The sequence below is a fragment of the Kogia breviceps genome, chromosome 1 (assembly GCF_026419965.1).
Source record: "Kogia breviceps isolate mKogBre1 chromosome 1, mKogBre1 haplotype 1, whole genome shotgun sequence".
NCBI classification, from domain to species: Eukaryota; Metazoa; Chordata; class Mammalia; order Artiodactyla; family Physeteridae; genus Kogia; species Kogia breviceps.
In genome coordinates this window covers 158,130,720-158,156,891 of record NC_081310.1, presented here as the reverse complement: position 1 = coordinate 158,156,891, position 26,172 = coordinate 158,130,720, and the positions used below count along the sequence as shown (strand labels likewise).

The following is a 26,172-nucleotide window of genomic DNA, read 5'->3' as shown; positions in this document are numbered from 1 at the left end:
GTGGTATGACCATGGGTGAAGCAGTTCTTTTGAGCTGATTCAGTCCCCATAGATGAGGGCTATCAGTTGGTGGCATTCCCAGCAGCTCAAGTAGTAAGTCCTTTATCTCTAAATGTGATCTGGTGTCGCATCATAGCATCTGCTACACTGCCATTTCCTCCCATCTCAAAATTTTCCTAGTTGTTCAGTGACTTAGGAGTCATTTTTCATTCCTCCTCCCTCTACCCTTGATTCTGTTGACACATTTTCTGTCTTCAAAATACATATCTTGGTCATCCCTGGTGGCGCAGTGGTTGAGAGTCTGCCTGCCGATGCAGGGGACATGGGTTCGTGCCCCAGTCTGGGAAGATCCCACATGCCGTGGAGCAGCTAGGCCCGTGAGCCATGGCCGCTGAGCCTGCGTGTCCGGAGCCTGTGCTCTGCAAGGGGAGAGGCCACAACAGTGAGAGGCCCGTGTACCGCAAAAAAAAAACCCCAAAAAACACCATATCTCAAACGTTCTTTTCCTCCTAGCCCCTGTCATTGCCACTTTTCTCTTACTTCTCCCCTGGTCTCCCAAGTGGTTTCCTTACCTCCAGTTCTGCCCCTCACCAAGCTCTGCCACACAACAGAGAGCAGTCCTCTTATACCTTAATCAGATCTCTTTACACCTCTGCCACTCTTTAAAGGCTTCTCCTTGTACTTAGGATAAAATGCCAATTATTTACCTTGGCCTGCAAGGTCTGACTCTTGCCTCTGTCTCTAACCTGTCAGATGCTGGTATCCCTTTCACCAACTGTGCTTCAGCCACACTGGTTTTCTCTCATTTCACAGAAAAAGCCAAGCTGTTTCCCATATCAGGTCTTTAGCTCCTCGTGTCTGGAATGACAGCTGCCTTTGCTTTTCATATCCTTTTGGTCTCAGCTTAAATGTCACCTCTTCATACCTTACCGAGAGACAGAAGATTCTTGTCCTCCTCCTCCTTTTCCCCACCCCTATATTATATTCTTGTTTGTTTCCTTTAGAACACTTACTACATTTTTAATGTTAGTAGTGTTCTGCTTGTAGTATATTCTTTTGTATCTGTGTTTTCCTTCTAGGATGTAAATAAACCCCAAGATGGCAGGAGCCATGTCTGTCTCATTCACCAGTCTCATAATGTAGCATAGCACTTTGTATACCTTGAGCACTTGATATTTGTTGAACAAATGTAATAAGTTCCTTTTCAAAGCCTTGAATATTGGGGTTTCCTTTTTCCTATCTTAGTAGCACAGCCCAACTCAGACTGGGAACTTGTGAATCATCTTATACACTTTTTTTTTTTTTTGCGGTACACGGGCCTCTCACCGCTGTGGCCTCTCCTGTTGCGGAGCACAGGCTCCGGAAGCGCAGGCTCAGCGGCTGTGGCTCACGGGCCCAGCTGCTTCGCTGCATGTGGGACCCTCCCGGACCGGGGCACGAACCCGTGTCACCTGCATCGGCAGGCGGACTCTCAACCACTGCGCCACCAGGGGAGCCCCATCTTATACACTTTTTTCCTCAGTCCTTTCCCCTAGTCCATTCAGCTACTGTGTTCTGTCAGTGTAAACTTTCATTTCTCATTATTAAAATCATTAATAATCTCTTGCCCCATCTCATTCCCATCAAATACCATCCTAATTCTTTTACATTATCACATAATTCATCTTTTAAAAGATATAATTATGACCATTCATTTTTTTTTTTTTTGCTTAAAAATTTTGAGTTGTTCATTATTGTTTATAGGGTAAATGTCTGAGTTCTCTAGCTTTGTTTCCAGGCCCCATCTGCCTTTTACCTCCCTCTGCACTTTCATTTCCAGCCATGCTTCCCCTTGTACGCTATGGGCCAGTAGCGCTGATCTGCTTAGGGTCATTCTGAAAAATCTGTTGTTCTGTGCCTCCATGTCTTTGGCATGTTCTTCCACCCTTCACCTTCACCCTGGGAAACTGATATTCCGTCTTAAAAACCTTCCCCGATATTAACCTCATTTGTATTAATTCAGTACCTGGTATGAATCACCATTGGATGCAATACATTATTATAATAATTTATTTGCCTGACATGCTTCCTAGACTGAATTCTTTATGGTCACAGGTGTCTAATTACCTTGTGTGCCTATTACTTAACATGGGATCTCACACATAAAAGATGCTTAGTAAATCGTTTCTAAATGAAATCGAGTGTAACCCACTCATTTTACAGATGAGGAAAATGAGGCCTAGAGAGGTAAGTGACTTACCAAAGTCCGTGCACTAATTTGGTTAAAAGTAATCATTAGTAGGGGCTTCCCTGGTGGCGCAGTGGTTGAGAATCCGCCTGCCGATGCAGGAGACATGGGTTCGTGCCCTGGTCAGGGAAGATCCCACATGCCGCGGAGCAACTAAGCGCGTGAGCCATGGCCGCTAGGCCTGCGCGTCCGGAGCCTGTGCTCCGCAACGGGAGAGGCCACAACAGTGAGAGGCCCGCATACCGAAAAAAAAAAAAAAAAAGTAATCATTAGTGCTGTTTTCATATTGTATACCCTATATTTACCTACCTCTTTTATTTTGTTCTTTTTTTCTGTGAACAAGGTTGCTGTGGTTCAAACTGTGGGCTCTGGAGTCAAACTGGTTTTGATTCTTGATTCTGCCACACATTTTGACCTTGAGCAACTTACTTAACCTCTTTAAGCTTGAGTTTCCTCGGCTATAAGATGGTAATAATCATAGTTCTTTTATGGTGTTATTGTAAACAGTAAATGAGATAATTTGAGTAAAGGATTTAGAACAGTGCTTGGCACAGAGTAAGCAGTAAATGTAGGTCATTATTGTTGTTATTATTAGCATCTGTCAAAGTTCTTTGGCCATAACACCTCCTGGAAAAGGCATGAGATTTAGTTTTTATTACAAGCTGGTTCTGGTTCTCTTATAGGCAAGCTGACTGATAGAACAGCAAGCATTTTCCGAGGCAACCAAATGAAACTGAAGCTGGTCAATATTCAAAAAGCTAAAATATCTAAGGCTGCATTCATAAAAGCCTTCTGCCATCACAAACTCATTGAACTGGATGCTACTGCAGTACACAATGACCTCTCAATTCCAGACATCCTAAGTGGACTCTGCAGCAATAGCTGGATCCAGCAAAACCTCCGATGTCTCCTGTTGGACTCAACAAGCATCCCTGAAAATTCAAGACTGTTGTTCTTTGGTCAGCTCACTGGTCTTCGCATCTTAAGTGTTTTCAGTGTTTGTTTTCATAGTGAAGACCTGGCTAATGTTTCTCAGTTACCCAGACTGGAAAGCTTGGATATCTCTAACACTCTGGTCACCAACATCTCTGCACTCCTTACCTGTAAGGATCGACTCAGATCTCTCACAATGCACTATCTAAAATGCCTGACCATGACCAAACCACAGATTCTCGCAGTCATTAGAGAACTTAAATGTCTGCTTCACCTTGATATTTCTGATCACAGGCAACTCAGGTCAGATCTAGCTTTTCATTTGCTACAGCAGAAGGATATTCTGCCTAACATTGTGTCACTGGACATTTCTGGGGGCAGTTGCATCACTGATGAAGCTGTAGAACTGTTTATACAGCAGCGGCCTGCGATGCAATTTGTGGGACTATTGGCTACGGATGCTGGTTATTCTGAATTCTTTGCCACAACGCAAGACTTGAGGGTTTGTTCTTTACTGAAATAAGTTTGTTTCATTTGTTCAAAACATTTTTAAGTTTTTGTTTTATATCAGAATCTGTACTAGGCGTTAGGGTTACAAAGACAGATTAAAATATTCTTAAGGAGCTTAATTAAGAATTATTGCATAGCTACTGTGTGGTAGGTTGTGAAAATATAACCTTAAACAAGATACAGTCCTAGCCTCCACGTCTTCTAGTCTGGTTTGATAATGATAAGCAGAGCCATTTATACATTACCTCTTATGTGCCAGATGTCATGCACGTTGTTTTCTACTTTAACCCTCCCATTTTACGGATGAGGAAATGGAAGCTCAGGGAGGTTAAGCTACTTGTCCACAGTCATAGAAGTATTAAATGATAGAGCTGGGACTTGTATCCTGGTCTTTGTGACTCTAAAACTAGTGTTTTCACCTGTAGTAACAGCTAAATATAATGAATAAGACAGGTGATCAACATGCCTAACACCATTTTTGGTAAAGGTATGAAAAAAAATATTGCTTTTAAAAAGCAATTTTTAAAAGAATCTTAAGAAAAAAGTATTGAACACTGCTGGAATATGCTTATAGCCTCTCATGGTGTTGTTTTTAAAGCAGCATATATTTAAATATTTATGTCCTAGAATATTTCTCTTTTAAAACAGTGGCTTTCTACCTCAGTTGTACATTGTAAACACTTTGGAAGCTTTAAAATACACTGATGCTTGTGTCCCATTCCCCAGAGATTCTAATTTAATTGGTCTGGGACTTGTTCTGGGCATCAAGATTTTGAAAGCGTGCACGTAATTCTAGTGTGCAGCCAAGGTTCAGAACCACCACTTTAAAAGAACCCTTTTAAAAAAATAATTATACCTTATGTAAATTTTCCTAGTGTGAGAGAGAAAAGTGATTTACAGTCATTAGCTGTTTTCACAATTTTATTCTTTTGATTTGAAAATAGCAATTGTTGTATTTTAAAGTCCTTTTAATTTTCTGGCTTGTTAATGAAGGTGGAAGCCATCAGTTACATCATTAGGCTACAAGTAGAGAGATAAGTTGAACTTTCATATTAAATGTGTATGGTAGAGAATTGTTTACCACGAATGAACACCTAGGCCAGTTTCAGATTAATGGCGTTTAGTGTCACAATGATCAAAAGACCACAGTGATTGAAAAAAAATAGATTTTAACACATCAACTCCTGATAGATACTGTAATATTGGACAAGTGCTGGAATATTCTGTAGACAGATTATGCATGTAGTTAAGATACTGTCAAAGTGGGTACACCAAAAGAAAATGAGAGAAGTTTTCTTTCAGTAAACTTTATCTGGTATACATGTAAGTTTAGTTTATTTTGAAAATTTTAAATTTTGCATTATATACAGTGTTGGATATTGTGGGGATGGAGAGGAGAGACCATAATCTTCCTAGTACTAAGAAACTTTAAAGATCTTAATCTAGACTTACGTGGAGTGTAAGGTATGGTAAGTTTAAAAGGTGTGTTTCAGAAAATCTTATATTTAAGAGAAATATGTATTGCTCGAATCAGATGCAAAATATACTAAGTGTTTTTGTTGTTTGGGTTAATCAAAAGTTTGCTTAAATTAAAATGGATAAAATTAAGTGTTAGTGAAAACCTAACAGAATAAGTATGTGTTATTTCCTGCACCCAGGGTTAGAGTGGGCAACGTGTACTTAATTGCTTTAAAATGGGTGGAAAGGGCACCCACCATTAGTATTAAAAGCCATGTAACATTTTCATTTCTTAAGGAATCCTTGTTGATCCACTGGTCGGGTGTAGCAAGAATCCCTTTTGCGGATTGTTTTGTAATGACGTCTATAGGAAGCCCTGGAGAGAGAGGGTGATGCAACAGCTGTCTGGTCTTCTGCTTAGCCTTACTATGGCTTATCCTTTGTTTCTCTTTTAGCTCTTACATCTGGATGATTACAAAACTTTAAAAAATTTTAGAATATATCCAGCGTTTAGATTCTTAATAATGTGTAGGTCGTTGGGCAGTTGATCTATGTATAGTACTTGAAAAATTATTTTGAAATAATTTTTAACTTTGCAGATCACTAACTTTAAACATTTTTCCAAATTTGTTTTTTTCATATTTTATCTCTACACGCACATGTACACACACGTACACACACAGAGTATTTTCTTGAGGGTAAGTTGCATACATCATGCCCCTCTGCCCCTTAACATACTTTAGTTTGTATATCCTAGAGTAAGGATAGTCTCTTGGACTCTTCCGAGAGCAAGGATAGTCTCAAGGATGACCACAGTGCAGCTATCAAATTTCAGGAAATTTAGCATTGATGCAATACTTTTATATAATCTACTATATATATTATCCCATTAATGCCCTTTATATTTTTCCTTTTAGTCCAGGATTATTTTTGCATTCAGTTGTCATATTTCTTTATAATTTAAACTAGAAGAGTTCCTAAGTCCTTACCATCCTTTGTTACATTGATATTTTTGAAGAATACAGACCAGCATTGTTTTGTTGCCTTTTTTGAAAAATACTCCTCATTTTGGGTTAGTCTGATGCTTCCTCATAATTATATTCAGGTTCTTCCATCTCTGCCTTGAATACCACATAGGGATGTTGTGTCCTTCTCAAGTGTATTGCAACATGAAGCACACAGTGCCCCTCACTAGTGAAGTTACTTTTCATCACTTGGTCAAAGTATTGTTCAGGTACTAGGTAAAATATCCAGGTGCAGATAAAATATTATCTATATACTGTTGTATTGTTTCTACACTACATAGGTAATACTATTCCTCTTGAAACTAATAAGCAATATATCAGATATTAGAAGACTATGCCAATATCCTTGTCCTCATCAAACTTTCTGATCTAGATATAACATCCATTGATGTTTCTTACCTGAACCAATCTTTACTGCAGTGGTTGCAAAGTGGTGATTTTCCAACTCCAGCTTTCCTTTCTATATTTAGCAAGTCTAATGTATCCTCAATGTGGACTCATTGATTCCTGATGTTTTCAATGATTTATAATTCATTACTCTTCTTAATTATTTTGATGCTCAATTTGTCACAGGTTGGCCAATGAGAGCTCCCGTGTCAGTTTTTACATGCCCCCATTTTTGTTGTTGTTATTATTTTGAGTACTTCTTTACTTTCTGCAAACTAAGATGTTCTAGGCTTCTTATACTTCTCTGTTTTGGCCTTGGAATTAGACATTTCTCTCAGAAGCCCTGGTTCCTTTTAGGAGGAAACCAATATCTGAGTACTAGATGTGTTTTTAAGCCCTTTCATCAAACAGAGCCAAGAAATAGATGAAGTAAATTTAAAAGTGATACTTCCAAATGACCATCCTCACACTGTTCTTTGCCCTTCCACATTCTGTATTTGTATGTCTCTTTTCCATAGTGAGAACTTTGGCTCTCAAAAGCATCAGCACATTTGCTTAATCCTACAACACATGTAAAATAGTTTCAGAGTTGCTACACCTATAGTACTTGTTTTTTTCTTTTACATTATTTATTTATTTATTTATTCGGTTGTGCCGGGTCTTAGTTGCAGCAGGAGGGCTCCTTGGTTGTGGGTCTCTGGCTCCTTAGTTGTGGCATGCAAACTCTCAGTTGCGACATGCATGTGGGATCTAGTCCCTTGCCCTGGCCAGGGACTGAACCTGGGCCCCTTGCATTGGAGCGCAGAGTCTTAAACACTGCGCCACCAGGGAAGTCCCACACCTATACTACTTTGAAACACAAACCTACTAAAAAAAAGTTGAAGATATGTTTGCAGTTCTTCCCTCTTGACTGAGAGTATAGTCCAAGTCCTAAGCACATATATTTAGTCTTTTAAATTTGCTCTTCTTACACAATAGGTAGCATAGTATACGTACTTTGCACTTTGCTTTTTTTTACTAAGCAGTATGTCTTGGAAATCACCCTGTGTCAGTTCATGTTCCCATTTTTTGGGAGGGGATGGTAAAATACATATAACATAAAATTTATCATTTTAATCTTTTTTAAGTGTATAGTTCAGTGGTTTTACTTACATTCATAATTTTGTTCAACCATCACCACCATTCATCTTCATAGCTCTTTTCATCTTGTAAGGCTGAAATTCTATACCCATTAAACACTAACTCCCATTACCCCTTCTCCCTGGACCCTGACAACTCCCATTCTACTTTTTGTCTCTATGATTTTGACTATTCTAACTACCTCATGTAAGTGGAACGATACAGTACTTGTCTTTTTTGTGACTGGCTCATTTCACTTTGCATAGTGTCCTCAGGGTTCATCCATGTTGTGGCATACTGCCTTTTTCATGTTGAATAACATCCATTATGTGTATACCACATTTTGCTTGTCTATTTAGCATCGATGTACACTTGGTTTGCTTCCATGTTTTTGCTGTGTTGGTAATTGTGAAAAATGTTGTTACAAGCATGGGTATACGAATGTCTCTTCAAGACCCTGCCTTTTTTTTTTTTTGCCGTACCACACAGCTTGAGGGATCTCAGTTCCAGGGATTGAACCTGGGCCACAGCAGTGAAAGCCCAGAATCCTAACCACTAGGCCACCAGGGAACTCCCAAGACCCTGCTTTTAATTCTTTTGGTATATACCCTGAAGTGGAATTGCTAGATCTTATGGTAATTCTATTAATTTTTTGAGGAACTGCCATACTGTTTTCTACAGCAGCTGTACAATTTTACATTCCCACTAACAGTGCACAAATGTTACATTTTCTTCACATACTTACCAACGTATATTATTTTCTGTTTTTAATTTTAAATTTTTTATTTTTTAAAGGTCAGCAGAGACATGAAAAAAATTTTTTTAACATCTTTATTGGAGTATAGTTGCTTTACAATGATGTGTTTCTGCTGTATAACAAAGTGAATCAGCTATACATATACATATATCCCCATATCCTCTCCTTCTTGCGTCTCCCTCCCACCCTCCATATCCCACCCCTCTAGATGGACACAAAGCACTGAGCTGATCTCCCTGTGCTATGTGGCTGCTTCCCACTAGCTATCTATTTTACATTTGGTAGTGTATATATGTCCATGCCACTCTCTCACTTTGTCCCAGCGTACCCTTACCCCTCCCCATGTCCTCAAGTCCATTCTCTACATCTGTGTCTTTATTCCTGTCCTGCTCCTTGGTTCTCCAGAACCTTTTTTTTTTTTTTTTTAGATTCCATATATATGTGTTAGCAGACGGTATTTATTTTTCTCTTTCTGACTTAACCTCACTCAGTATGACAGACTTTGGTCCATCCACCTCACTACAAATAACTCAATTTTGTTTCTTTTTATGGCTGAGTAATATTGCATTGTATATATGTGCCACAACTTCTTTATCCATTCATCTGTCGATGGACACTTAGGTTGCTTCCATGCCCTGACTATTGTAAATAGCAGCAGTGACTTAAAAAAAATTTTTTTTAAATTTATTTTTGGCTGGGTTGGGTCTTTGTTGCTGCACACGGACTTTCTCTCTATTTGTGGCAAGTGGGGACTACTCTTTGTTGTGGTGCACAGGCTTCTCATCGTGGTGGCTTCTCTTGTTGCGGAGCACGGGTCTAGACTTTTGGGCTTCAGTATTTGCAGCACGCGGGCTCAGTAGTTGTGGCACGTGGTCCCTAGAGTGTGTGGGCTTCAGTAGTTGTGGGTGGGCTCAGTAGTTGTGGCATGCGGGCTCTAGGGCACACGGGCTTCAGTAGTTGTGGCTCGCGGGCTCTAGAGCACAGGCTCAGTAGTTTTGGCACATGGGCTTAGTTGCTCCATGGCTCGTGGGATCTTCTGAGACCAGGGATCAAACCCATGTCCCCTGCATTGGCAGGTGGGTTCTTAACAACTGCACCACCAGGGAAATCCCTGTTTTTTAATTTTTTAGTAGTAGCCATACTAATGGATGTGAGGTGGTATCTCATTGAAGTTTTTTTTTCTTTTTACAGGGATAACCCTTTAAATTTTTATTTAATTTATTTTTTTGGCTGTACTGTGCAGCGTGTGGCATTTTAATTCCCTGACCAGGGATCGAACCGACGCTCCTTGCATTGGAAGCACGGAGTCTTAACTTCTGGGCCGCCAGAGAAATCCCTTGAAGTTTTGATTTGCATTTCCATACTGATCAGTGATATTGGGCATCTTTTATAAGGAGCTTATTGACCACTGATATGTCTTTGAAGAAATGTCTGATGAAGTCCTTTGCCAACTTTTAAATCAGGTTGCTTGGGGGTTTTGTTGTTGTTGTTGAGTTATAGGAGTTCTCTGTGTAGTCTGGATATTAATTCCTTATGATATATGATTTTCAAATATTTTCTCTAATTCTCTGGGTTGTCTTTTTTCATGAAGTTCAGTTTGTCTGCATTTCTTTTGTTGCTTGTTCCTTTGGTGTCATATCCAAGAAATCACTGCCAAGTCTAATATTGTGAAGATTTTGCCCCATGTTTCCTTGTAAGAGTTTTATAGTTTTAGGTCATAAATTTAAGTCTTTGATCCATTTTGAGTTGATTTTTTTTATTGTAAGATTTAAAAAAATTATTAATTAAAAAACTTTTTGGCTGCATTGTGTCTTTGTTGCTGCTTGTGGGCTTTCTCTAGTTGTGGAGAGCGGGGGCTACTCTTCATTGCAGTGCATGGGCTTCTCATTGAGGTGGCTTCTCCTGTTGCGGAGCATGGGCTCTAGGTGTGTGGACTTCAATAGTTGTGGCATGTGGGCTCAGTAGTTGTGGCTTGCAGGCTCTAGAGCACAGGCTCAGTAGTTGTGGTGCATGGGCTTAGTTGCTCTGCGGCATGTGGGATCTTCCCGGACCAGGGCTCGAACCCGTGTCTCCTGCATTGGCAGGCAGATTTTTAACCACTGCGCCACCAGGGGAGTCCCTGAGTTAATTTTTTTAATATGGTGTTAAGTAAGGTTTCACAACTTCATTCTTTTACATGTGGATATTTAATTTTCTCAGCACAATTTCTTGAAAAGACTGTCCTTCCCCCACTGAACTGTCTTAGCACCCTTGTGAAAAATTATCTGACCATATATTCAGGGATTACTTTAGAGCTTTCTACTTTATTCTTTTGGTCTCTATGTCTGTCTTTATGCCACTTCCACGCTATTTTGATTATTGTAGCTTTGTAGTAAGTTTTGAAATCAGGATGTGTGACTCCCTTGGGATTCCATATAAATTTAGGAGGTGTTTTTGTGTTTCTGCAAAAAAGATTGTTGGGAGTTTGGTAGGGATTACATGAATGTGTAGATCACTTTGGGTAGTACATCTTTTTTTTTAATATATAAGTTTATTTAATTTATTTTATTTTTGGCTGTGTTGGGTATTCATTGCTGTGAGCAGGCTTTCTCTAGTTGTGGTGAGTGGGCTTCTCATTGCGGTGGCTTGTCTTGTTGTCGAGCATGGGCTCTAGGGTGCAGGCTCAGTAGTTGTGGTGCACTGCTTAGTTGCTCCGCTGCATGTGGGATCTTCCTGGACCAGGGCTCGAACCCATGTCCCCTGCATTGGAGGCGGATTCTTTTTTTTTTTTTTTGTGGTACGTGGGCCTCTCACTGTTGTGGCCTCTCCCGTTGCGGGACACAGGCTCCGGACGCGCAGGCTCAGCGGCCATGGCTCACGGGCCCAGCCGCTCCGCGGCATGTGGGATCTTCCCGGACCGGGGCACGAACCCGTATCCCCTGCATCGGCAGGCGGATTCTCAACCACTGCGCCACCAGGGAAGCCCGGAGGCGGATTCTTAACCACTGTGCCACCAGGGAAACCCGGTAGTACATCTTAAATCTTCTAATCCATGATCATGGGATGTGTTTCCATTATTTATGTCTTCTTTAATTTCTCTCAGCATTTAGTAGTTTTCAATTATACAAGTCTTTCATGTCCTTGGTAATTCTGAAGTACTTTATTGTATTATTGTAAATAGAATTGTTTTCATAATTTCCTTTTCAGATTGTTCATTACTATTGTATAGAAGTGCAAGTGATTTTTGTGTGTATCTTTCAACTTTGCTGGATTCATTTATTAGCTCTGACAGATAGGGGTTTCTATGTTGTTGTTGTTGTTGTAATCTTCAGGGTTTTCTACGTATAAGATCATACAGTCTGCAAATAGGTTATTTTCCTTCTTCCTTTTCAATTCGGATGCCTTTTATTTCTTTTTTTTTTCCCTAATTGCTCTGCCTAGAGCTTCCAGTACTATGTTCAGTAGAAGTTGTGTAAGTGGGCATCCTTATCTTATTCCTGGTCTTAAAAGCTTTCAGTCTCTCACCATTGAGTATGATGTTCACTGTAGGTTTTTTATATATGGCTTTTATTAAGTTGAGGTAACTTCCTTTCCTTCTATTCCCAGTTTGTTGAGCGTTTTTGCCATGAAAGGGTTTTGAGTTTTGTCAAATGCTTTTTCTGCATTAAATAAGATGATCATGTGTTTTTTCCCCCTTCATTCTGTTAATGTGGTATATTACATTGATTTTTAATATACCATGGTATGTTAAACCATCTTTGCATTCCGGGAATAAATCCCACTTGGTCATGATTTATAATTCTTTTATTATGCTGCTGAATTTAGTTTGGCTGTATTTTGCTGAGGATTTTTGAATCTGTTCATAACGAGTATTAATCTATAGTTTCCTTTTCTTGTAGAATCTTTGGCTTTGATATCAGGTAATGCTGGCCTCATAGAATGAGTTAAGAAGTGTTCCCTCTCCAGTTGTTTGTTTGTTTAATACATATTTATTTATTTATTTTGGCTGTGTCGGGTCTTAGTTGCAGCATGTGGGATCTTCTTTGCAGCATGTTTAGTTGCGGCATGTGGGCTCTTAGTTGTGACATGAGGACTTCTTAGTTGCGGCATGTGAACTCTTAGTTGCAGCATGTATGTGGGATGTAGTTCCCTGACCAGGGTTGAACCCGGGCCCCCTGCATTGGGAGCATGGAGCCTTACCCACTGGACCATCAGGGAAGTCCCTCCAGTTGTTAAACTTTGAAAAGGATTGGCATTATTCTTCCTTAGGTACTTGGTAGAATTTACTAGTAAACCCATCAGACTAGGGCTTTTCTTTGTTGGGAGGTTTTTGATTATTGATCCAATTTCCTATTTAAGTTTTCTGTGCTTCATGATTTAATCTTGTTAGGTTTTGTGTATCTAGAAATTTGCCCATTTCATCTAGAGTATTCAGCTTATTGGGGTGTAATTGTTCATAATACTCATAATTCTGGGATTTTTTCTGTTGAATTGAATTTTTCTGTCTTCATTTTCATTTCAGGTTTTAGTATTTTGAGTCCTTCCTTTTTTTCTTAGTCTCTGTTTTTTTCCTAGTCCATCCATTTGTCAATTTTGTTGATCTGTTCAAAGAACCAACTTTTGGTTTCATCAGTTTTCTTACTATTTTTCTATTCTCTGTTTTGTTGCTCTCTGCTTTAATAATTATTATTTCCACCCTTCTGCCAGCTTTGGGTTTAGTTTGTTTGATCCATTTACACTTGAAGTAATTACTGATTAGGAGTGACTTTGGTCATTTTGCTCTTTGGTTTCTATATGCTTTATAGCTTTTTTGTCCCTCATTTCCTACATACTGTTTTCTTTGTTCAACTAACTTTTTTTCTTTTTCTTTTTTTTGGTAGTTTAAACATCTCTGACATTTCCTTTTTTGTATATTCCATAGCTCTTTTCTTTGTAGTTACCATGGGGGTTATATTTAACATACTAAAGTTAAAACACTCTAATTTGAAAGAACTCTGTTCTTTTACATCTCTGTCCCCACCCCTTTTAATTGATGATGTTCCCAAATTACATCATTATACATTGTCTGCCCCAAAGCACAAAATAATAATTCTTTTTAATGTAGTCATCTCTTAAGTTATGTAGAAAACAAAATTTGGAGTTATAAACCAAAGTTATAATAACACTAGCTTTTAGATTAATAATTGTTTTTTAAAAGACGTATTAGTTTCTTAAATCATGTAGAAAACAAAAAAGTGTAGTTACAGACCATTTGCATGTATTTACCTTTATTGAGATTTTATTTCTTCATATGGCTTCTTGTTACTGTCTGTTGTTCCTTCATTTCACCCTGCCGGACTTCCTTGAGCATTTTTCATTGGCCAAGTTTAGTGGTAATGAATTTCCTCAGCTTTTCTTTATATGGAAATGTCTTGGCTTCATCCTCACTTTTGAAGCACAGTTTTGCTGGGTATAGGATTCTTGGTTGACAATTTTTTTTCTTTTAACACTTTGAACATACCAGCTTACTGTCTTCTGGCTTCCAAAGTTTCTGATGAGAAATCTGCAGAAAATTTTATTGAGGATCCTTCGTATGTGATGATTTGCTTCTCTTGCTGCTTCTAAGATTCTTTGTCTTTGGCCTTTGAAAGTTTGATTATAATGTGTCTTACTGTGAGTCTTCTTGAGTTCATCTTGCTTGGAGTTCCTTGAGTTTCTAGGATGTTTATATTCATGTCTTTCATCAAATTTGGGAAGTTTGCAGCCATATTTTTCCAAATATTCTCTGCTACTTTAACTCTCTTCTTCTAAGACTCCTGCAGTGTGTATGTTGATCTGCTTAATGGTATCCCACAGGTTCCTTAGGCTCTGTTCCCTTGTTTTCAGTCTTTTTGCTTTCTGTTCCTCGAACACAATTTCCATTGTCCTATCTGCAAGTTTGTTGATTCTTTCATCTGCCTTGAATCCCTCTAGGGAATTTTTATTTTAGTTATTGTACTTTTCAGCTCCAGAATTCTTTTGATTCCTTGTAGGTTTTTTACCTCTGTTGAGTTTTCTCTTTCGTTCTTTTTCTTGACTTTATCTACATTTTCCTTTAGTTCTTTGAATATCTTTAAGGTGGTTGTTTTGTTTTGTTTTGTTTTGTTTTAAAATTAATTAATTAATTAATTAATTAATTTATGGCTGTGTTGGGTCCTCCCTCACCTCTGTGCAAGGGCCCTTCCCATTCATGGCAAGCGGGGGCCACTCTTCACCGAGGTGCACAGGCCTCTCACCATCGCGGCCTCTATTGTTGCGGAGCACAGGCTCCAGACGCGCAGGCTCAGCAATTGTGGCTCACGGGCCCAGTTGCTCAGCAGCATGTGGGATCCTCCCAGACCAGGGCTTGAACCCGTGTCCCCTGCATTGGCAGGCAGACTCTCAACCACTGTGCCACCAGGGAAGCCCAAGGTGGTTGTTTTGAAGTCTTGCTTGAGTAGAGCTGCTGTCAGTTCTTTTACAGGGACAGTGTCTTTTTTTTTTTTTTTAATTAATTAAATTTTATTTTATTTTTTGCTGTGTTGTGTCTTTGTTGCTGTGTGCGGGCTTTCTCTAGTTGCAGCAAGTGGGGGCTATTCTTCATTGCAGTGTGCGTGCTTCTCAGTGTGGTGGCTTCTTGTTGTGGAGCACAGGCTCTAGGCTTGCGGGTTTCAGTAGTTGTGGCACGTGGGCTCAGTAGTTGTGGCTCATGGGCTCTAGGGCACAGGCTCAGTAGTTGTGGCACATGGGCTTATATGCTCCATGGCACGTGGAATCTTCCCGGACCAAGGATCGAACCCATGTCCCCTGCATTGGCAGGTGGATTCTTAACCACTGTGCCACCAGTGAAGCCCCAGGGACTGTGTCTTTTGATTTTTCTTCTTTTTCCTTTTGAATGGACTATGCTTTCCTATATTTTAATATGCTTTATGATTTGTTTTTGTTGTTATTGAAAGCTGGACATTTGAAACTAATAATATGGCAACTCTGGAAATCAGGTTTTTTTCCTTTCCTGGGGTTTGATGCTTTTGTTATTGTGTTTGCATTTGGGGTCTGTGTTGAGGATCAGCCTGAAGTATAAACTTTAAGGTCATTTTAGGTCTTTTTTGAGCCTTTTCCTGGGCATGTGCGGTCACTTCGGAATTTTCTCTGTATATGCAGTTGTTTTGAATGTCATAGTCATTAATGTTTCCTAAAAGGGGAAAAAGAAAACAATGAAGGGGCAGCCCTTTAAATCCCCTGGAAGTCACTTTAGCTGTGGGAGAGGGGCTTTGAAGAGTTGGTGGGGCTGGGGTGCAACAATAGTGGCTGCCCACCTCTTTGAACCTGGTATCAGACGCAGCAAGCAGTGATCAGAGCACAGATCCCTGATATTTGGAGGGCAGGGTCCTTTTTCCCACATGGGCTCTCACAAGCTAAGTGCAGGGAGCTCTAGGAGCATGTGCATGTGGCTGGGGGGTGGGTTGGGGCATGGACAGCTGTTATTGTGGTAAGAGCTGAAATTGATGGAATTGAACCACAGTTTACATCCAGACTTCCTCTAGAAGTTGCAAGCATGGATATAAACTCCTTTGTTTACCTTTTTTTTTCTTTATTTCTTGAAAATGCTTGTCCACTGTTACATTGCTTTGTGTGTTACTTGTTAAGTTTGATGACAATCTAATTCTCTAATTTGTTTGATCTTTTTATGTGAAGGCCCTGAAGATTTTTTTCTGTATCTTTAATTTAATCCCTGTATTGTGCTATGTCTCAGACTTGATCTGGGTCAGTTTTCCCAGGTAGATGGTGGATTATTTCAGTGTATTGATTTAGGTCTTTTTTTTTTTTTTTTTTTTTTTTTTTGCGATACGCGGGCCTCTCACTGTTGTGGCCTCTCTCATTGTGGAGCACAGGCTCCGGATGCGCAAGCTCAGCGACCATGGCTCACGGGCCCAGCCGCTCCGTGGCATGGAGGACCTTCCCGGACCGGGGCACAAACCCATGTTCCCTATATCGGCAGGCAGACTCTCAACCACTGCACCAGCAGGGAAGCCCTAGGTCTTTTTTTTTATTTCTGGAAAGTTTTTCTTGGTATTAGTTTTAAATATTAGTTCATTTCTTCCCCAGGAACTTCAAGTATATGTGTGTTGGATCTTCTTTATTTTTTTCTATATAAGCACTCAATCTTAGATTCCTTTTTACTTCTTCTTTCTTAAAATTTCTTTCTCTTGTTTATTTCTTGCATTTCTTCTCCTTACTAAATATTTATTCAACTCTACTCTTCCTTGGGTACTTTGTAACTTAATTTTTATGTTTGATATGATTTTGTCTTTTTCCTGAGTTTAATCATCCCTTGAAGTTATTTTTTCACATCCTAACATGCTGATTAAGATTTAATTCAGTTTAAAGTGCTGTGTTACAATTTTCTTCTGATTTGTTGTTGGTTTATGGGAAGAAATTTTCTCAGCTGAAATGTGTAGATTTGCTTTTTAAAAAATTTCTTACAGTAGCTTTTTATGGAATTGATTTGAAACTTTTTATTTATTGGCATTTAATTGACAGGGGTCCTAATTCAAAAGCACTCTTCTGTCAATTTAATGATGTGATGTTTCTTCAGTGGGTGATGCGACTACTGGTCATGGTGGAGTGGAGAAGAGGTTGTTTTTCTTTTCATTTTGTAGGATCCTGAATTTTACCCCTTTATTTTCTTCTTTTTCTTCACCACCCAGGAATGCTGAAAACTGCGTAACATCTAGTTTTATCTACATTCTTTGTTGATTTGATGGTTTGGATCAGGAGGATACCATTATCCTCCAGACCCAAAGTCTATATATAGACTTTCTGAAATTATTACTTCAGTGGTAGCAAGGAAGAATTATATTAATATTAATTAATTAATTCTATAACCAGTCAACTCCTTTTTCATCTTAGTTATTTTATGTGGTCTTTTCCCTGTCTTTTATTGTCTAATTCATTCTATATGAGTACTTAGAAGATGTGCATTCATGGTTATTTATTGGTTGTTTAAGAATTTACATGCTAGCTAGTATTCAGTTGTGGTCTCAACTGTAATATAGTTGTAGGGAGATGGTATTTGAATCTGGCCCCACCACTTAACTGGTTTGTTACATTTAACAATGTACATCACCTCTCTGGACCCACCATGTAGGAATGAGGTTGAGGAGAACTTTTACCTACTAGAATTATGATTGAATGAGATCAAAATTGTAAAGCTCTTAAAACATTTAAGTGAAAATGTGTTGTTTCAAACACTTGACATGCTCTAAAAGCCTGTGCTTGAAGGTGAATGGTGAAACCTATTGGTAACATCCTTGTTTTCCAGATTGCAGGAGGAGCCAATATGAGTCAGATTTCAGAAGCACTGAGCCGATACAGGAATAGGTCATGTTTTATGAAGGAAGCCCTCTACAGGCTCTTCACAGAGACATTTTCAACACAAGTAGCCATGCCTGCTATTTTAAAGGTAACTGCACCTCAGAAATGTAGTTTTTATTACTACTTATTATTTGGTTCAATTAAAGTTATTCATCAAACACAATGAATACGATTAACTTATATGCCTTATTCTATTGTGAGTCAAAGTGCCCTCACAGATAGAGGAGAATGGTGTTAGGCTTAAACTGCTAGTGCATCTCTTGTTTTGAGCATCTGAATCAATTTGAGTCATTCAAATTTTTTAATTTGGTCTGAGCAGGGGATTCTAGAAGCATTGCACTATTTTGCCTAAAACAGGACTTAATCTTTAAACATGAATTCACTTTGCCTAAACATTGTTTTATTTGTTTACTCTTTAAAATCTAAGATATGGTTTTCTGAAAGAAAACAACAACAGTATCCCCAATAAGAACAGAACAAAATAACAATAATTGAAGGTAACCAAGTCTACCATTTAAAGTTATTTTGTGAATAAAGTAAAATTACCATTATTGATCGGGCCAACTTTGCTTTGGTTTACGGAAGAATGAATTTATTTTAAATGTAATTAGAAGTCTTAAGTGGTTTGGGAAGGAAAACTGCAATTATTTAAAATTAAATGTAACATAAAAATGAAGACTCTTAAAGTCACCTTGTTTTTATCATTTGTAATTTTTTGTAGTTCCATAAAACTAGGGCTATTTCTGTACCATGGGAGATTAGATTTATTCGTAACTTAAAAATGGTACTGTATAAAGGAAAAAACTGTGGATCTTTGTTTCCCATCTATAAGGAGGAGGTTGAATTAGATGTTCTAAAAGTCCTTTTCATATCTAAGACTGTGATTTTTGTTTTTGAAAATCATGTTTGTTTTACTTCATACATGTTCATATTGCTGATGATGGCAATCCAATGAAATCCTAAGAGCAGTTTAGCAATATAGAAAAAAGATATTTTCCATAGGAGAAGTGTATCCCAGGTCTGAGTTCATGTAGATGTCAAAGTAAGGGGCTCTGGTCTCTTAACAGTTCATAAAATCATGGTTCATGCCTGTATCAGCAGACTGGTCTCTGAGGTGGGTAAGGATGATTATTTCTATTTGATAGACAAAGCAGACCATGTTGTCCCTGAATGTTAGAGCAGGTATGGTCTAAGCTTAGTATAACACCTTCATTTTACATTTGTTTCTAGGTCTTACGCAGTCTGTCTTCTAGTTGCCTTTCTAATGTTAGGGTTTTTTTGTTGTTTGTTGCGTTGCATGGCTTGTGGGATCCCAGATCCCCGACCAGGGATTGAACCTGGGTCACAGCAGTGAAAGCACCAAATCCTAACCACTGGGCCACCAGGGAACTCCCTAATATTAGGTTTTACCACTTTTCAGATTATTTCAAATTCCCCTTCTCTTGGTGGATTCATCCCATCTTTTTGTCCACTTTATGTTTTTTCTTATCACATTTCCCTTCCCTAGTAATTCCTCTCCATTCCAGCCCTATCTCCATCTCCTATCCAGATCCCATCTGAGACCCTGCCTAAATGCATTCTCTAAATGAAGCCTTTGACTTCCATACCAGAAATGATTGTTCCCTGCATAACCACCTTAGGCAGCACTTTATTTACAGCTCTTTTTTGGTGCTATTTTTCAGCTTCATGTTTTGACCTCCCTTACAATATTATTTGTTAACATACCTTATCTTTCATAAGGCTTTATACTCAGGAGTAGGGTAAAAGTGGTTGATGTTGTGTCCCCTGTAGTGCTTATCATAATGTCTTGGGTGGATTGAGGCTCAATAAATGACTGTGAAGTCACAGATGATGAAACAGAGGTCCAGAGAAAGGAAGTGAGTTACCTAAAGTCACACAGCTAGTTAATGGCTACATGTGGATTGAAAGGTATTGCTGGTGTCCTAAAAACTAAATGCCGAGGAAGGGGAAAATCTGTTACTTTTTGTCCCAATGAGCAAATATTTTTGACAACTAACACAAAAATAAGACTGTGTAAAGAATGCTAATGTTGTCACATGCCACTAAAAACAAGTTCATCTTCAGCTTGTGGCTATAGGAATGAGGAATCATCCATTGGATTTGCCAGTGCAGTTCACAGCCAGTGCTTGTGCCCTCAACTTAATACGCCAGGACCTGGCCAGGGGGATGCCTGTTCGTCTGTTGTCAGAGGTTACCTGTCTACTTTTCAAAGCTCTGAAAAATTTCCCCCATTACCAGCAGGTAATTTGGTTTGAATATTTGACTGTGCTTCTTACTTGAGGACAAATATATGAAAAATATTTTTTGTTTAGTTCTGACTTTTCATCCTGAGAGAGAGAGAGAAGGAGGGAGGAAGGGAGGGAGAGAGAGAAATAGGTAAGGAATTCATGTTTGTCATAGAAAAAATAAGAAATATAAATAAATAATAGGGTTTAAAATTTTTAAATTGATCAGAAACCAGTTACCCAGAAACATCTACTGTTAACACTTTAGCACATCCTATAGGCTTAATATCATGTGTGAAATTAAACTGAATTGAATCACCGATCTAAATATAAAAGCTAAATTAAAGGTCTAAATAATATAAAAGCTAAAACCATAAAACTTCTAGAAGAAAACATGATGTCAGTGTAGGCCAAGTTTTCTTAGGATACAAAAAACATACATCATAAAAGAAAAATAATAAATTGGAATTCATCAAAATTAGAAGTTTCTGCTCAAACACACACAGAGAGTAAAAAATGAAAAAGTAATCCAGGCCTGGGGAAAATGTTCATTTTATGTATATGACAGAGAACTTTTATCCAGAATGTGAAGAACTGTTTGCCTTGTAACACAAGACAAACAAACCAATTTTTTAAGAAGGCAAAAGATTGAACAGATACTTCACCAAAGAAGATAGGCAGATGGTAAATGAGCACATGAAAAGATGCTCAGTATCTTTAGCCATCAGGGAAATGCAAATTAAAAGCACATTTGGATACCACTGCATACCTAGATACCACTACACGCCCCCTAGATTGATTGAAATAAAAAAATGGACAATACCAAGTGTTGACAAGAGTGTAGAGAAACTGAAATTCTCATATATTGATGTTAAGAAGGTAAAATGATAAAACCACCAGTTCGACAGTCTGGTAATTTCTTTGAAAGGTAGACATGAAAGTCCTCTTTCATGCTACATAGTCATTTTACTCCTAGAGAAATGAAATCATATAACCATATAACGACTTATACACAAATGCTCATAATATCTTTATTCATAATCCCCCCAAACTGAAAACTTAATGTCCAGCAGCAGATGAGTAGATAAACAAATTGTGATATATTCATATAAGGAAATATTACTTGGTGATACAAAGGAATGAAGTACTGATACATATACAACATGGATGAATCTCAAAAACATTATATGCTGAGCAAGATAAGCCAGACGCAAAAGAGTAGATACCGTATGATTTTACTTATGTGAAATCTTAGTAAAGGCTAATCTGTAATGACAGTATAATTTTCTGGGGCTGGAATTTGCAGGGTTGGGATTGAGTGGAAGGGGGCACAGTGGAACTCTTTGGGGTGATGGAAATATTTTTTATGTTGCTTGTGGTGGTGGTGGGTGGTATTAGTTACACATCTTTATAAATTTGTCAAATCTAATTGAAGTGTGTACTTAAATTGGGAATCGATTTATTAAAAATACAACAAGGAAGGTGGTCTTCCCTTGTTTAAAAAAAAAATCTGTATTTCCACTTTCTCTTGAAAAGTTGGATGATCCTTCTCAATTCAGTCTTAATTCCTGCATGGCAGTCATCAGTTGGAGCTGAGTAACAACTGTCCCTATAGAAGGGTATGAATTCTCCAGTTTGCCATAATTCCTACCACTGCCCTATTGTTTCATACTCTGCTTTCTTCACTTGTTTATGTTACTGCCTAGTTCCTGCTGGCATTTCAGGTTTGCTATCCCTGGCTCATACACTGCTGTCATTGCAGTGCATGTCACTGGCCTACTCATGGCCTTTCAAAGAGATGTTATATTTTTCTCTTCCTGAAGCTTTCCTACAAGGCCTTTTCTCTTTCTTTCCTATCTTTAAAGGCATAGTTCAATCCCTACCAATCATAGGTAGAAAGTAGAAACTCTATCACAGAATTAGTTTTGAGATCTGGTAAGGATATTTATCATTCAGTAGATGGGTCAGACTTCCGGTGATTGATTTGGACTGACACACAGGCAGGCAACTCTCCACCTAGATCTTCTAGGGTCCAGGGAGAAGGGAGACTGCCTCTTTGCCAAAAAAGGGAAAGATTGTTCTTTAGGCAAAGGTGAATGTTACAGAGTTTAATTGTAAGATTAAATGAAGAACTTGGAGAGGACCAGGTATACAACGAGCTCTCAATAAGAAAAGCTTACTAGTAGCACCTTCCAAATGTTTAATTAGAACTTTTATTTAGAATGAGTATACATTTGTTCAGAATTACTTTTCTTTATTCCGTTAAGTTACAGAAGAATTGCCTTCTCTCCTTAACCAATTCCAGGATTCTTGTGGATGTTCCATTTGACAGGCAAGTATAAAATTGGATTATCTGATTTTGGGGTGTTGACCAGTGTTACTCTGAGCATTGTTGGCTTTTGGTTATTAGCCTAGCAAGGGTCTGATTAAGGCTGGGATAAAGCGTTTGGGGAGAATGTTCTGTTGAGATTTTTCCACAGAGGTGTTCGGAAGTACTATACTTGCAAATGTTGTCTTCCAAAGTGTGATTCCAGTTTAGGGCAGTGGGTGGTAAGGACATGGGCGCCAGAGAGTAAAACATCGAATCAAGTTCTAGTCCTTTCATTATCTTTGTGTGTAAGTTTCCTCATTTGTAAAATAGTGACTCTTAGGAGGATTAGATATGATGTTTGTAAGGTACTTATCACAGTGCCTAGCATAAGAGTGCAGGCTGTTCTAAATATTAACCATTCTTTTTGTTATTATTTTATTGATAATGCTTTTTTTAAAAAAAAAAAACAAACACAAAACATCATTGTAGACTCCAGAGGGGTTCCTCTTGAGGCCATTGTAATCTCTCAGATTCATGAGTTCCAAAACATTAATAATAGTTGCCATTAATAATAGTTGCTGCCAACAGGAAAATTAGCCACAGTCTGATATGAACAAAGCCCATGATTTATGCATGCAAGGTTATAGGCTAGGCCATTCTCAAATCTAATTAATTAAAGTGTGTACTTAACATGAGAGTTGACTTTTAAAAGTGCAGTAGGGAAGGTGGTCTTCCTCATTAAAAAAAAAAAAAATCTGTATTTTCACTTTCTTTTGACAAGTTGGAATCTCTTTTTCAACTAGTCTTCATTCCTGTATAGCAATCATCTGTTGGAGCTGAGTAAAAGCCGTGAGTAAAGGGCCATGAATTCTGTCTAGCTAAGTGATTTGTTTGCTGTGGCATTTTAGCACTGTCTGCAATTCAGATTATAAATTACTACCTCTTGGGGAACTTTTTTCCTTTTTCAGACCCATCATAGTTGAAACTGAGTGCTAAAAATAAGTCTTTTTTAGGTCTGTCAGTCTTTGAATCTTGTGCATTTTGCTCATGTTCTTTTTTTTTTCGCCATGCCTCGTGGCTTGTGGGAATCTTAGTTCTTGACAAGGGATTGAACCTGGGCCCTTGGCAGTGAAAATGCATAGTCCTAACCACTGGACTGCTGTGGAATTCCCACTCACATTCTTTTTTCATGCTCTCCTTTTCCTCTTTTGATTTTCTCTTCTTTTTGCCAAATGCTCTGTGCTTTCATAGCTGAGGCTTTATAAGTCCAAGACTATTTTTGTTAAACAAGATTTGTCGGGGAGGCTGATTTCTTCGCTTCTCATGTACAGTTTCACAAACATTATTGTGAGAAAAATACTGTTTTTTAGGTTCAATGCTGCCAAATTTGTTATGAGATGGCTCTGTAAGCATGAAAACCCCAAGATGCAAACAATGGCAGTGAGCATAACCTCTATTCTAGCCCTGCAGGTATGTGATCGCTAAATGCAAAATTTCTCTCTCCTTAGTCTTCGTGGAGCTTTGATGGAGGTCTAACATTTCACTTTTGGCTTTCTGTTTGTTTATAGCTCTCACCTGAGCAAACTGCACAACTTAAAGAAGAGCTCTTCATGGCAGTTAAGGTAGGTTAATTGTCACTTTTATAACTTTTTTTCAATAAAAGTAATTTGTGAACATAGTTTAAAAAATTGAATCATTTTAAAAAACTTATAAAATGAACAATCTGTAAGACCTGCTACCCGGAAGAAACTATTCTGTACTCATATAGCTATTTCTTCTCCATATCTCTAAATAAAATGCTTATAATTGTGGTTTCAGTCTGTCACACGGAGTGAAGTAAGTCAGAAAGAGAAAAACAAATATTGTATATTAAAGCATATATGTGGAATCTAGAAAAATGGTACAGATGGACCTATTTCCAGGGCAGGAATAGAGATGCAGACATAGAGAACAGATATGTGGACATGAGGGGATGGGGAGGGTGGGACGAATTGGGAGATTAGGATTGACATAAATACACTGCCATGTGTAAAACAGATAGCTAGTGGGAACCTGCTGTATAGCACAGGGAGCTGTCAGCTTGGTGCTTTGTGGTGACCTAGATGGGTGGGATGGTGGTGGGGGGGCATGGGAGGGAGGTCCAAGAAGGAGGGGATATATGTATAAATATAGCTGATTCACTTTGTTGTACAGCAGAAACTAACAAAATTGTAAAGCAACTATACTTCAATTTTTAAAAAAGAGAGAAAAAAAGATTTATCAGTTTTAGATGTTATCTCGTGATTCTGCTGGTATGGTAAATAAGAATTTGGCTCTCCTACATATATCTCTACAAATCACCTCCTTTCCCAGCCCCCAATACATTTGTATTACAAGTTTTAATAAATCAGTATCTACGTTATGATTATGCTAACATTGATCATGAAAAAATGTACATCATTGTTTTATTTTGCACTTCTCTTATTCTGAGGTGAGGCTTAAGCAATTTTTTTTTTTAGAAGAGTCATTTATAATTTCTATGAATTGTCTGTTCATGGCCTTTAGTTTTTCTTTAGGGTTGCTGGCTTTTTTCTAATTTACAGGATTCCCTTATAAGATGCATGTAATTTTTCCCCAGTTGACTGTTAAGTCTGATTTTACTTTATTTATGGCATGATTTGGTACACAATAATTTAAAAAAATTTTTATATTGTTGAATTTATTCTTTGTTTTTAAAGGAGAAGTTTTTGTCATTGGGTTTAAAAAAAATATTTATTTATGTATGTATTTTGGCTACAAAGGGTCTTAGTTGTGGCATGCTGGATCTTTGTGTGGCACGTGGACTTCTTGGTTGCGACGTGCATGCAGGATCTAGTTCCCTGACCAGGGATCGAGCCCGGGCCCCCTGCATTGGGAGCGTGGAGTCTTAGCCACTGAACCACGAGGAAAGTCCCCAGATGCTGGCTTTAGATTGGAGCAGAAAGGGAGGCAGAGTACACTGATGCAAGGGCAAGCAGGTTGTTAGATTTTGTTAGGAAGAATAGCTATGGTTCCCAGTGAAAACTTAGATGAATTGATCAAATGAGAGGAACAAGAACATGGCAGTTAAAGTTTGGGGAGTGGGAATTATGAAATAGTAGTCTTTGGAGTGAATTCATTGAGAAATATAGCAGGATTGCCAGGTACAGTTGAATGCTCTTTTGAAATTTAGAGGCAGATATTAAGAGTGAGACTTGAGCACAGTCTTTTTCAATATTCAGATTTTGGAGGTGGGGCATGAAGTAAGGTTTAACTAAGGTAGGAGTTTTGCCAAGATGATGTGGTGGAAGAACACTGAAGTTACTTGGAATGCTAACAGTAATAGATAGAGGTAGAGAGAGATAGATATTGATATGGAGAGCAAGTACTTAAAGTAACACGAAGGGAAGTGTAGCCCTGTAGTTCTTGGAGAAACCATTTTAGGTAGTGGTACCAAAAGTTCAGGCTTTAACGTGGATGGATCTAGAGACTGTCATACAGAGTGAAGTAAGTCAGAAAGAGAAAAACAAATATCATATATTAACGCATATATGTGGAACCTAGAAAAATGGTACAGATGAACCGGTTTGCAGGGCAGAAATAAGAGACATAGATGTACAGAACAAACGTATGGACACCAAGGGGGGAAAGCGGTGGGGATGGGGGTGGGGGTGTGATGAATTGGGCGATTGGGATTGACATGTATACACTGATGTGTGTATAAAATGGATGACAATAAGAACCTGCAGTTTAAAAAAGAAATAAAAGAAAATTCAAAAAAAACCAAAAAGTTCAGGCTTTAGATTAAAACAAACTAGGTTCAGCCACTAACTACCCATAGCCCTTAGGTA

General features: G+C 38.4%; 1 protein-coding gene across 1 annotated transcript in view; it reads left to right on the top strand.

Annotated features, from left to right (window-relative positions):
- ZYG11A (zyg-11 family member A, cell cycle regulator) overlaps positions 1-26,172 on the top strand; it is a 60,796-nt gene that overhangs the window by 21,712 nt on the left and 12,912 nt on the right. Inside the window, exons 3-8 of the mRNA XM_059038045.1 lie at positions 2,911-3,662; positions 17,715-17,855; positions 19,853-20,029; positions 22,281-22,345; positions 23,695-23,794; positions 23,893-23,946. Coding sequence (XP_058894028.1) covers positions 2,911-3,662; positions 17,715-17,855; positions 19,853-20,029; positions 22,281-22,345; positions 23,695-23,794; positions 23,893-23,946 — 1,289 coding nt within the window. The remainder of the gene's footprint in view (positions 1-2,910; positions 3,663-17,714; positions 17,856-19,852; positions 20,030-22,280; positions 22,346-23,694; positions 23,795-23,892; positions 23,947-26,172) is intronic.